General features: G+C 43.6%; 1 protein-coding gene across 2 annotated transcripts in view; it reads left to right on the top strand.

Moving 5' to 3' along the window:
- The window catches only part of SQOR (sulfide quinone oxidoreductase), a 51,898-nt gene that overhangs the window by 19,783 nt on the left and 19,184 nt on the right, over positions 1–12,931 (top strand). For both annotated transcript variants that reach the window (XM_017545350.2, XM_037744501.1), the window contains 3 exons: positions 379–549; positions 8,064–8,117; positions 12,089–12,283. In XM_017545350.2, coding sequence (XP_017400839.1) covers positions 379–549; positions 8,064–8,117; positions 12,089–12,283 — 420 coding nt within the window. The remainder of the gene's footprint in view (positions 1–378; positions 550–8,063; positions 8,118–12,088; positions 12,284–12,931) is intronic.

The following is a 12,931-nucleotide window of genomic DNA, read 5'->3' as shown; positions in this document are numbered from 1 at the left end:
ATTTGGGCTGCCAGTCTTAATTTTAAAAATATTTGTTCACATAAAGTACCCATAATAAATGTATGGATATGCATGTGTATATAACATGTACATTTTAAACACCAAACCAACTTTCAGCAATAAATAATGCAGTGGTCACTAAAGATAGTTTATAGCTTTTTCGACGATCTTGGAAGAATTCTCGTGTTGAATGACCATCCTTCAGAGCTCCCCATAATAGGAGATGTCTAATAGGGGGAGCTAACTTTGTGGAGACTTTTCCATACAATGCTCTAAGGGTCGGGAGGGAGTAACAGAGAATCTAGTTCATGCTGCTAGCTATGACCCTTTTTGATCAGCATCAAATTGCAATAAATCTTCAAATACTTTGTTTTTTAGAGACATTTCTACCAGCCAATCTGGACACTGGTGGGTGCTGGTGCCAAACAACTGTCCTCCTCTGGCCGCCCCACCGCGAGTGTGATTCCATCTGGTGTAGAGTGGATCAAAGCTAGAGTGGTTGAGTTGAACCCAGACAAGAACTGCATTCACACAGACAACGGCAAGGAGGTAACTACTAGGGTCTTGGGGTTTTTTGTTAATCTGAGGGCTTGTATTAATATGCAATCTTTTTTTTTTTTAATGCGTTTTTTTTTTTTTTTTTGAGATGGAGTCTCACTCTGTCACCCAGGCTGGAGTGCAGTGGTGCTATCTTGGCTCACTGCAACCTCCGCCTCCTGGGTTCAAGTGATTCTCCTGTCTCAGCCTCCCAAGTAGCTGGGATTACAGATGTGTGCTACCACACCCAGCTAATTTTTGTATTTTTAGTAGAGATAAGGTTTCGCTATATTGGCCAGGCTGGCCTTGAACTCCTGACCTTGTGATCTGCCCACCTTGGCCTCCCAAAGTGCTGGGATTACAGGCGTGAGCCACCACATCTGGCCCAATATGCAAGCATCTTAAACTGGATAGCCTTGTGTTGAAAGAGCAGTGTATCTATGCATGTGTGCGTATGTACGTATTTGTGTTGAATACTGCACAAGATGGCAGGGTATGTGGTAAGTGGAGGATAGATGGAAGGACTGAGTGATGTTGAGTTAATAAACAACTACGATGAGTATTTGTTGAACACCCGCTGTACACCCTATTGCTTAGTATAGTATCTTTCACCTGAATGTTTAGTGAACCATTTGTTCATATGTTGCTACATGTTACAATAGCAAGCACTTTCCTCTTTCTATTTTTTTGAAGCAACCGGATTTTCTCTTAAGACCTAGCCTCCCAGAGCAATAGGATGCTGGAAAAATATCCATCCATGCATCCTAGGGGGCGCTCTGCCAGAGCCGTAGGGAAGTCCTGGGACTCTGAGGTTCATGCCAGTGTTAGGGAGAATTGCTGCCAAAGCTTGAGGCTCACAACTGCTCAGCACCTTTTAGAAGTCTCCCACCCTCACCTCTCAGGGGTCAAAGCTTTTCTGCAGCTGCTGCCCCATGTTTGAATGAGGTGATAAGAGCAGGATGGTGGAAGAGCTGCTCAGAAGCCATCTGCAGCTTCCTTTCCCTTACCTGCTGCCGAGCCCAGGACAGGGGCAGGCAGCGCAGCCACGGTGCTCTGACCTGTTCCAGGGTCCTGTGGATTTTGGGCTCCCAGGGTGTTATTGGTCTTAATCCTCTGTGCCTTCTCCCTTCAATTGGTGACTCTGGCATTTTCACAGAATTGTAAAATCAGAGTTGGTGAGGATCTAAAACGTTTTCAAGTCCAAACCTTCCCTCCAACAGAGATTCATCTGCTGAGGCATTCTTTTTTTTGATACGGAGTCCCACTTTGTTGCCCAGGCTGAAGTGCAGTGGCTCAGTCTCGGCTCACTGCAACCTCCACCTGCCAAGTTCAAGCTATTCTCCCACCTCAGCCTCTCCAGTAGCTGGGACTACAGGTGTGTGTAGCCATGCCCGGATAATTTTTGTATTTTTTGGTAGAGATGAGTTTTTACCATGTTGGCCTGGCTGGCTTGAACGCCTGACCTCAAGCGATCCCCCTGCCTCAGTCTCCCAAAATGCTGGGATTATAGGAGTGAGCCATCACACCTGGCCTGCTGAGGCATTCTTAAGCTTTTTCTGGGTCATGGATCTGTCTGGGTACCAGATGAAAGCCCTTTCTAGAAAAATGCACATATGTACCAGATTTTGCATTTGCTTTTAGGGAGTCCAGAGATTTTCTGTAGCTTTTCCCTGGACCCTGATCAAGAGTACCTGCTTTGGCTGAGTGTGGTGGCTCATACCTGTAATCCCAACACCTTGGGAGGCTCAGGTAGGCGGATCACTTGGGCCCAGGAGGTCGAGGCCAGCCTGAGCAACATAGTGAGAACTTGTCTCTACAAAAACATTAAAAAAATTAGCTAGGTGTGGTGGTTGTGCCTGTGGTTCTAGCTACTTGGGAGGCTGAGGTGGGAGGATCACTTGAGCCCAGGAGTTCAAGGCTGCAGTGAGCTGTGACTGTGTCACTGCGCTCCATTTTGGGTGACAGAGCAAGACTCTGTCTCAAAAAAAAGAGTACCCGCTGTATATAGCATTTATGCTCCTTGGCTTTCTGGCCTCTATTCATTCATTCATTCCACAAATATTTATTCAGCATCTACTATAAGCTAGGTGCAGTTTTAGGCATTAAAAATACGTAAATGAACGAAAACAGACAAAATTCCTTACTGAACTGGATATTATATTCTAGTCAGGGAGAACATGCAATCAACAATAGACATAATAAGTAAATTATATAGTATGTTAGAATAGGATGGTTATTCATGGAAAAAAATAGAGCTGATTTGGAGCTAATTGGTATTGGGGCACATGGAGGTGGGGGCTTAAAGTTAAAATAGGTTGGCATTTACATAGTCCATGACCAAGGAGTTCTCTGATAAGTTAGGTCTTCATATTTTTAGACAGGTGGGTTATATGAAAGTTCTGTCTTTACTGAGTCAGAATCCACCTTCCTGTAACCTTTTTTGTATTCTGTCTTGGACACCCAGGATGTTGTTCTTTTTAACATACTTAACACTTTCTTAATACTTTTATTCTTTGTTTTGTCCTGTGCATGAGAGACGAATGTCTTCTCTGTTTTCTGTGGAGAAACCCTTCAGCTATTTGAAGGTGGCTCTTCTGTTTTATATACCTTTTCTCTTTAGGTAGATGTATCCCCCCATCCTCATGTCCCTCAATTCTTCCCCACATTTCATGGTTTCCAGTCCTTCCAGCACCCTCTTTATTCTGCTTTGGACACCATCTGGCTTGTTAGTGCCGCATGAAAGAAGTGCCTGGAAGAGAAGGAATTTTATAGAACAGCCCAGAATAGAGTGGAGCCATTCTCTCCCATATCGCATGCTGCCTGAGTTAGCATTTGCCTTTTTAGTGACAGTTACCACGGTGCTGATTCACATTGGGCTTGAGGTCAGTGCACATCTCTGGGCCCTTTTCACATGACCCGTGATCAAGTCAGGCTTCCCCCATCCTGAAAAAGTGCAGTTGTAATTGATTTTACCTAAAGGCAGAAATGAATATATATAAGCAAATACATATATGCATATATATTTATTTTAATTAAAAATTTAAAAAATTATATGTGGCTTTTGTCCTGTTAATAGTTCAGAACTTTCTTATTTTGCTCAATGTCTCCAGGAGACTGGACTGAATTACACTCAAGATTGTTCTCAGTTCACAAGGTTGAGCTTGGTGGCTCTTTTATGTTGCCAGTCTCCTGCACACAGGCCAGGAGACCTCTCTTGTATCACACACACCATCTCTTTGGTACAGCAGGGCCTGTCTGATTGTTCGGATACCTTCGAGCTACAGGAAGAGCTTTAGAGTCCTCTGTGGTTGAGTTCCTGCTTATCTCAAGGACCATATACTTTACTCATCTCTTGGGAATGACAGGCGCTAGCAGGTGCTCTCACTACTGCGTCCTACCTATTACTCTTAAGGCTGGACATTTAGGAAAGCTGCAGTGCCGTGTTTTAGGGCCAGAGAAGAAGTTGGTGCAATGTAGTAGGACTTTCTTCCAAGATTTTATGAAGCAAAACTACTTCATAGCCAGATATCAGAAATCATATTCCCAACCTATCTGGGTCTTTTGGATTTATGACTGTCACTCCATTAGCAATTTTTCCTATCTCTTATTCACAGATGGTTTCATATAAGTTCAAGGTTTTAATTCTGTAACATGTCCCTAGAGAGCTTTTTTAGATTGCACAAAATTAATCAACATTCTTTAGCAAATATTATTCAATTGACCAAATCGTTTCATTCTGTATTTTTTTTTTTTTTTTTTTTTTTTTTTTTTTTTTTTTTTTTTGAGATGGAGTTTCACTCTGTCACCCAGGCTGGAGTGCAGTGGTGCGATCTTGGCTCACTGCAACCTCTGCTTCCCGGGTTCAAGTGATTCTCCTGCTTCAGCCTCCCCAGTAGCTGGGATTATAGGTGTGTACCACCACACCCAGCTAATTTTTGTGTTTTTAGTAGAAATAGGGTTTTGCCATGCTGGTTAGGCTGGTCTCGAACTCCTCACCTTAGGTGATCCACCCACCTTGGCCTCCCAAAGTGTTGGGGTTATAGGCGGGAGCCACTGTGGCTGGTCCATTCCATTCTTAGTTTATACTTTCACACCTTATTCACTAGGTGAAAGACTGAGCTGAAGGCATTGCTGAAACCTAGACTCAGTGTGTCTCTGACTCTTCCCTGATCCAGGGGTGTGTTTGTCTGAAACACATCTCAAGGCTCTGTGTAGACCGGCCCTGGCTCCTTCTCCAGACTTAACCTGGTTCTATTCTCCCCTTGTTCCTGCTCATGCCATACTGGCCTGCTATTTCCTCAAATGCCTCAGCCTTTTTCTAACCCCAGGACATTTGCACATGCTGCTCCCACCTCTATCTCTTGCTAGCTCCTATGCATCTTTAACTTTGATACGACTCCTTCAGGCAAGCCTTCCTTGACTTCCCAGACTAGGTCAGGTTACCCCTTGACATGCCATCACAGCATTCTGTGATTTAGTAATAATTTGTGTGATTATCTTGTAATGCCTGTCTCACTTACTAGATGGAGTTCCTGAGGAGCAGATAGTGTATCCTTCTTCTTCATTGTTTTATGCCCAGGACCTAGCACAATATCTGGCACATAGAAGGTGCTCAGTAAATATTTGTGAGCAAATTGTGCCTGTTTCTTCATTTGCAAAATAAGAATAATAATAATAGTACCTAGCTACCTTATCAAGTTGTTGTGAGTGTTAAATGAGTGAAATATGAAGCACTTAAAACAGCACCTAGCACACAGCAAATAATCAATAAATGTTGCTGTTATTTTTTAAATAATACATAAAAAGGAAAATGATATATTTATTGAGTATCTACTATATGCCAGCAGTTCTTGACTGTTGATTGCTGATTGAAAGCAGCAGGCTTATCGTCTGTGAACCTATGTTGGTGCCCTTTCCCTCCCTCCCTCCCTCCCTCCCTCCCTCCCTTCCTTCCTTCCTTCCTTCCTTCCTTCCTTCCTCTCTCTCTCTTTCTTGCTTTCTTCCTTTATCAGTTTCTCTCTCTTTCTCTTCCTTCCTCCTTCCTTCCCTTCCCCCTTTTCCTCCCTCCCATTCTCCTCCCCTCCCATTCCCCTCCCCTCCGCTCCCCTCCCTGCCCCATCCTCTTCCCCCCTCTCTTCAGAGAGCCTTGCTCTGTCGCCCAGGCTGGAGTGCAGTGCCGAGATCACAGCTCACTGCAGCCTTGAACTCTTGGGCTCAAACTATCTGTCTCAGCCTCCTGAGTAGCTGGGATTACAGGCACACACTGCCATGCCTGGGTAATCTTTTAAAAAATTACTATGAGATGTCTATTTAGTAGTTGAGCCTAGACTTTTGCAAGGGATTAATAGCCTATTTACTAAGGGGTTAGTGTGACAATTTCTCTCTCTGACCCCTGTGTAATATGAGAACACTTGTACATGTTCAGCCTCCTGGCAAGGTCTACACTACAGTGTAGTTGTCTGTAACTGCCCAAAAGTCTTGTCTATAGGCTTTTGCCATTTCTGAGGGTTTAGGTCATCTGACCTGAAAACTTGAATTCATTCAAAAAGCCCGAGGTTTTCTTCTTGTTCTCTTGCTATTGAGGGTTTATTCTCTCTTAATAATTTTTCCCCCATAATCTTAAGCTTGCATGTTTTTAGTCCTTAGACATAATGAATATTATGCTCTAATAAAATAGAGCACAATCAATATTATGTTGTACTGTGCTTGGTGGTGGCCTGCACAAACCAGAAGCTCCCCTTGTTGACTGTGGTCATGTGTTTCAGCTGCATATCATCACCACCAGGCCCCACACTAGCTCTTACCTAATGTGCCTTGGTCGCTCAACACGGGTTGGCCAGCCATTTAACGGACCTGGTGCATGTACCTGCAGAAGATGGAATTTCAAGACATCATCTTTCTATGGATAGGCAAAAGTGAGCAGGACTCCCAGCCCTGCTCTGCTTTGGTTTTAGACAGATGAAAATGCTTGTATTATCTATTCACTTAGAGAAATTGTATTTTTCACAAGCAACTGAAATCATTCGTTTATCCATTCACCCAGAACACATTACAGAGTTCCTCACTTAGATTTAGTGACCATGCTAGACTCTAGCAATATAAGGAATAAGACAGAACTTTTATCCTTTCGTAGTGGTCAGAGTGGTGGGGAGAACAAGTACTAGGAAGCCTCGTGCACACTGTGCAGGGGAGCTTCTGGGAGGGGCCCATGGTGAGGGTGACAGTGTCATAACAGAAAAGCCTGCTGCTGAGGTGCCTTTGGGGCTGAAGCTCCCGGATGCCAGGGCAGGACCTCTTCTGCACCTTGCTTCCCTTGGCTCCTCAGCCAGAGCCGAGCGCTCTTAGGTCTTGGAGACCTCTCTCTCCAACTGTGATTTGCTCAGGTTGCCTGCTCTGCTTGGTCATTTAGTACAGGGTCGTGGTAATCACCACCTGTTTCTTCTTCCTGGGCTCCTGAGCCTCATGGCAATTCTTCTCCAGCTCCGGTTTTCTAGGCAAGTTCTTGTATTTTATCACCACTTTGCTTACACGTTTGGGCCTAAATTTGTCTTCCTCTTTGCCCTAAACCCATATTTCCATCATGCTGTTTATGGGTACAATACCCATATTTGAAGTAGGGACTTTTTTTCAATCCCATACAGTTCATTAAATAAGATCAGGCGCACTATATCATAGCCTTTCAATAACCTTCAAAAGAGCAATTTCCCAATTATGATATTGGTCCAATCCACATGACAAGTCAGACTTGCTTGGTATTTACATATACAGTATATGTATTCAAATATATATATATATATTGAGATAGGGTCTCACTCTGTCACTGAGGCTGGAGTGCAGTGGTGTGATCTCTGCATCCTCCACCTCCTAGGCTCAAGCAGTTCTTCCACCTCAGCCCTCTGGGGACTACAGGTACATGCCACCACACCTGGGTAATTTCTGTATTTTTTTGTAGAGACAGGGTTTTGCCATGTTGCCCAGGCTGGGCTCCAACTCCTGAGCTCAAGTGATCCACCTGCCTTGGCTTCCCATGATGCTGGGATTACAGGTGTGAGTCACTGTGCCTGGCCTACCCCATAGATTTTAGACAGTTGATTGTCTTTTAAGATTAGGAAGCCATTCTCTTATCTCTCAATATGAAAAAGTGTTAATACAAGTACCGTACAAATAATTGTGGCCTCTCACTGTGTAAGCATGTAGCTGTCTCAAGCTTTCTGGGCCTAGGCAGGTTATAAAATATTTGTGAAGCAGTGAGATGTGAGGCATAGACAACAGAAGGCGTGATGGTGAGTGGACCCCTCCCTTCCTGTCTGCCCACCTACCCTAGCCCCAAGACATTCAGATTAAAAAATGGGAACCTGAGCGGGACTCCCAACCTTGCTCTGCTTCAGCTTTCTCATCCGTTCCATGGGATAATAATATTTCCCTGCCTCCCTCAGACCACATGGAACCACATCTAGGGCCTAAGTCAGTCCTTGAGCTTCTGTTTCTTGGGTCCTGGTCTAAAATAATGTCTATTTGTGTTGCAGATCTCCTACCGATATCTTATTATTGCTCTCGGAATCCAGCTGGACTATGAGAAGGTACTGTGTGAAACTTCCTGTGTTATGCTGGCTTATCTATGCTGAGCAAATGCTGCATTTAGTTGGTTTATTATATTCATTTGATAAGAAAGGGGTTCTAAGAAAATATCTTATGGTTTGATTTCTTGGCAGTCCTTTTATAGTTTTAAGGAAGCCTTCCCTAAGAGTCTGTCAATAATAATACTAATATATTCTAGCTTTAAGCTTTAATTAGAGTTCAGCATGCTCATGCTTAATGATAATTCTTGCAAAACAGCAGTTTTCTCTCCACATTTGTAAGAAAGCTGCCTTTCTATGTGACACTGAATTGGCTGTATTGAAGATTAAATTTTCCTTTGGAGTAGGATTTAGATTGTAAATTTTAAAGCAGACTTTAAGGGGTAGAACCCCAGCAGTTAGTTCATCAGTTGCTGGAGGGACATCTGGGTTTTGTTGTGTAGATGCTGGGTTTTTGGTATGAAGTAACCAATGCAGTAGAAATGCCACCCAGAAGTTCCCCAGATCTCCCTTTTCAGTAAGCTAGGGAGCCAGATGTGATCTGACAGTTGTGAGATTCAAATTTATTTTTCTAAAACATAGTAAAGTAAATCGGTAAATATTATCATTTCCAGAAGCTTGTTGGGGACTACAGGTAAATAGTTGGAATACAGGAAACATCTGTACTAACCGGGTCAAGAGCTTCGGGAAGGTCAGAGTTGGCCCAGTAAGCATCTTTGAAGTATGTTTCTATGTAAATAAACCCGAGTTGTGACATATCTGGGGGAGGGTAGTGAAAATGTCTTGGGATGTGTTGTGGGAAGGTTCAGAGAAGCAACAAGTTGTTGTGACTGTTGTAAGATGATTTTGAGTCATGGTGCCATGGGCCATGAGTCTGTTAGAATGACAGGCAAGCGACCACGTAGACAATATGGAGAAAGGTGCCTATTACAACTACTTTCGAGAGGTCCATACCTTCCAAAAATGCCCCCACAGTATTGACCTAGGAAAGGCAATGCATCTCTGTGGTACTGTCTTCCTACAGCCGCAGTGTCATGTAAGGACGGCAGAGGCCAGTGCTCAGAGTTCATAGCAGCCTCTTGTAGGAAACCAAGTCACAGTGATGTTTAAAAGTAGCTATTATTAAGGAATTTCTATTATATACCAGGAACCACACTAGGAATCACATATTGATTCTTTTTTATTTTGAGATGGAGTCTTGCTCTGTCAGCCAGGCTGGAGTGCAGTGGCATGATCTTGGCTCATTGTAACTTCCATTTCCCAGGTTCAAGTAATTCTCCTGCCTCAGCCTCCAGAGTAGCTGGGATTACAGGTGCCTAGCACCACACCTGGCTAGGTTTTGTATTTTTTTTTTTAGTAGAGATGGGGTTCCACTGTGTTGGCCAGTCTGTTCTCAAACTCCTGGCCATAAGTGATCCACCTGCCTCAACCTCCCAAAGTGCTGGGATTATAGGCGTGAGCTACTGCGCCCAGCCAGGAGTCAAAAATTGATTCTTTACAACTGCTTGTGAGAAAGGCATTTTTATCCCCACTTAATAGATGAGGAAGCTGAGGCTAAGGGGATGTAATCACTTAACCATGGTCACTGTGCTACTTGGGACTCTTGATTGAAATTCAAGGAAACTACTCAGATTGGTGTAAATAAAAAGTGGAGATCATCTGTTGAAAATACTGAGATGTTTCTGAGACACTAGGGCAGGAATGCAGGTGGGCCTCTGGCAGGGCTGGATCTCCACTTTGGGTTCTCTTGGACTCAGGAAACCTCTTTTTGTCCATCTCTCTCAGCCTCTTTCTCAGGCCAGCTTCACAGGGTCTCTGCAGCAGGCCGTCCTGCCTGCCGGCCTACTCTGTGTCATAGGATAGTCCACAGCTCCCTAGTTCTCAGCCTGTTGCTGGAAACCAAAGGGACAGTCACACCTCATCTCTTTCCCTGCTTCTGCCTTTCCCTGTCTCCCCTTTTCCCTACCTCTCTCTGCTTCAGCATTCCCAGGGAAGCAACTTTGAATGAGGGGTCAAAACCACCCTTTACACAGGTTTTTCTGAAAAAAACCTCGGTTGCCACTTTATGACACCTTTTCAAAAACGACAGCTTCTTAAAGCTAGAGAAAAATAATGAAGGTGATAAGACATCAACTGCTTGTTTATCTCTGGGACAGTGAGATTTGCTTTGGGAACTAGAAGGTATGGCGGTCCTGTGAGAAGACCCCCAGGCAGGTGGGCGGAGGCCTTGGCATCTGGTTCTTTAAGATTCTGGGCAGGACTCCATCTATTCTATGGGCTAATATTATTCCCTTGCTTCCCTCAGAGGTACATGGTGAATATCCAATGTTAGCATTGATGTGAAACTTTGGAAACATTAAAATGCAAGGTTATTTTATATTAACAATGATAGTTATTGTTATTGAGACTGCCAATGTTACTATTATCTAACTGTATCGGGTGAACAGTAAGTAACAAAGGAATAGTTGCTTTAAACAGTGAGTGTGGCTAAGTAATGAACCCAGGCCACTGAGGAGATGAGAGGATTCTGTTTCTTGAGACTTCAGAGATAGGTATCTGGAGTGACTTTGGAGGTGGCCCAGAGAATGGCCTGGGGAGGCTCTGAAGGACCAGCCTATCTTGATGACTGTTTCTTGATTATTGAAGTTGAACCAGCTCTTGCTAAGAACTAGGGCTTAAGTTTCTTTAACTCAGCCTGTGTCATCTTCATTGTGCTCCATGAGCCTTCTAACATTTATAATAGATATCCAGTTGATTTTTTTTTTTTTTTTTGAGATGGAGTCTTACTCTGTCACCCAGGCTGGAGTGCAGTGGTGCGATTTCGGCTTCCTACAAACTCCACCTCTCGGGTTCAAGCAATTCTTTGGCCTCAGCTTCCCGTGTAGCTGGGACTACTACACGAGAGTAGTCATCCCAGCTACTCGGGAAGCTGAGGCAGAAGGAGCATGCCACCACGCCCAGTTACTTTTTGTATTTTTAATAGAGACGGGGTTTCATCATGCTGTCCAGTATGGTCTTGATCTCTTGACGTTGTGATCCACGCGCCTCAGCCTCCCAAAGTGCTGGGATTATAGGCATGAGCTACCGCACCTGGCCCCTCCAGTTGATCTTATTGGCAGTAATAAACTAACATTTACGGGATACTTGCCATGTACCTGTGTCCTTTACATGCATGGCCTCATTAACTTCTGCCCACAACCCTGTGAAGCAGGTACCTTATCCCCATTTCACAGATGGTGAACGTAAGATTCTCAAACCTGAGTGTGCATCTGAATCACCTGGAGGGCCTGTCAAACAGATTGCTGGGCCTACCCCCAGAGTTTCTGATCCAGTAGGTCTAGAGTGGGGCCTGATAATCTGCATTTCTAGCAAGTTCCCAGGTGGTGCTTATGCTGCCGGTCTGAGGACCACACTTGGAGACCTACTGACTTAGAAGTATGAGGTAATTTATGCAGGGTCACAATGCTAGTAAGTGGAAGAGCCAGGACTCAAACTGGTATGCGGGATTCTCAAGTCCATGTTTTTAGGTACCTGGCTTTACTGCCTTTACCTAGAGTTTGGTCTGGTACAGCCTGATGAACGGTGAATTAAATTTGCTATTCTTGACGATATAAATGGCCCTTGGTCCTGCCAATTGTTCTTTCGAGTAAGGCAGCTGGCTCTCCTAAAAGGAAGGCTGGCTGGTGTCTTGTCCTCACTCTGATGGTGGGAAAAGTTATATTCAAATCATATTCTCAAGGCCAGGGAGTTGGAGGGTTCTTCTGAGCTGAGCCCATTCTGCAGTTTGACCGGTGACCACAGGTGCCACACCTCTGGTCTTAGAACCCTCACCCACCTGCCTGAGCCAGGCGCTTGGGTATTGGAGGGTAATGACGGTACTGAAATATTTGGAAGTTTGTAGAAATGGCAAAGAACAAGGACTCTAAAGACATCTGTGCTTTTGTTTAAAATAATTTTTGTGTGCTTTGTTGCAGATTAAAGGCCTACCTGAAGGTTTTGCTCATCCCAAAATAGGGTCGAATTATTCAGTTAAGACCGTAGAGAAGACATGGAAAGCTCTGCAGGATTTCAAAGAGGGCAATGCCGTCTTTACCTTCCCAAATACTCCAGTGAAATGTGCTGGAGCCCCTCAGAAGATCATGTATTTATCAGAAGCCTACTTCAGGAAGGTATGCTTCCTTTCCGGGGACGGAGATGAGCAGGGCAGACAGTGCTAATTCACTGATTGCAAGAATTCCATTTTCTTTCTCATAATCCCTTTTTTATTTCTAAATTTTCATTACATATGTACAAAATTACATAACTGGAAATTGACAAAATAGAAAAGAGGAGGAAATCACTCATAATCCAGTTGCCTTAATAAAGCTGCAGTTATCAATTTGACAAGGCTTTCCAGCTTATTTTCTGTATTCTTAAATATGGTTACAGTCATAATGTACATGCAACATTTAGATGTATTACATAATGTTAAATAGTATTTGTTACATACTTTTAAAATGTGTGTATAAAAGTCTACTGGAGAGATAGGTTAGAGATTGTTTAGATATTGCCATGTAATTAGACAATTAGTTACAGGTTGCTCATTTTTATCCATGGTGCTATCAAGTACTTCCACTCAAGTTTAAGGTCATGAATATTTTCTGTCCCTTGGGTGTACATTTAAAAAAAATATAATAGGCAAAAATGCCCATTTTAAAAGCAAAAAATGTTCATATAGAACTTTTTTTTTTTTTTTGAGATGGAGCCTCACTCTGTAGCCCAGGCTGGAGTGCAGTGGCACAATCTCAGCTCACTGCAACCTCTGCCTCCTGGGTCCC

This window comes from Cebus imitator, unplaced genomic scaffold (genome assembly GCF_001604975.1).
Source record: "Cebus imitator isolate Cc_AM_T3 unplaced genomic scaffold, Cebus_imitator-1.0 Scaffold9, whole genome shotgun sequence".
NCBI classification, from domain to species: domain Eukaryota; kingdom Metazoa; phylum Chordata; class Mammalia; order Primates; family Cebidae; genus Cebus; species Cebus imitator.
Note: the sequence above shows the minus strand (reverse complement) of the source record. Positions and strands in the feature narration are given on the sequence as shown.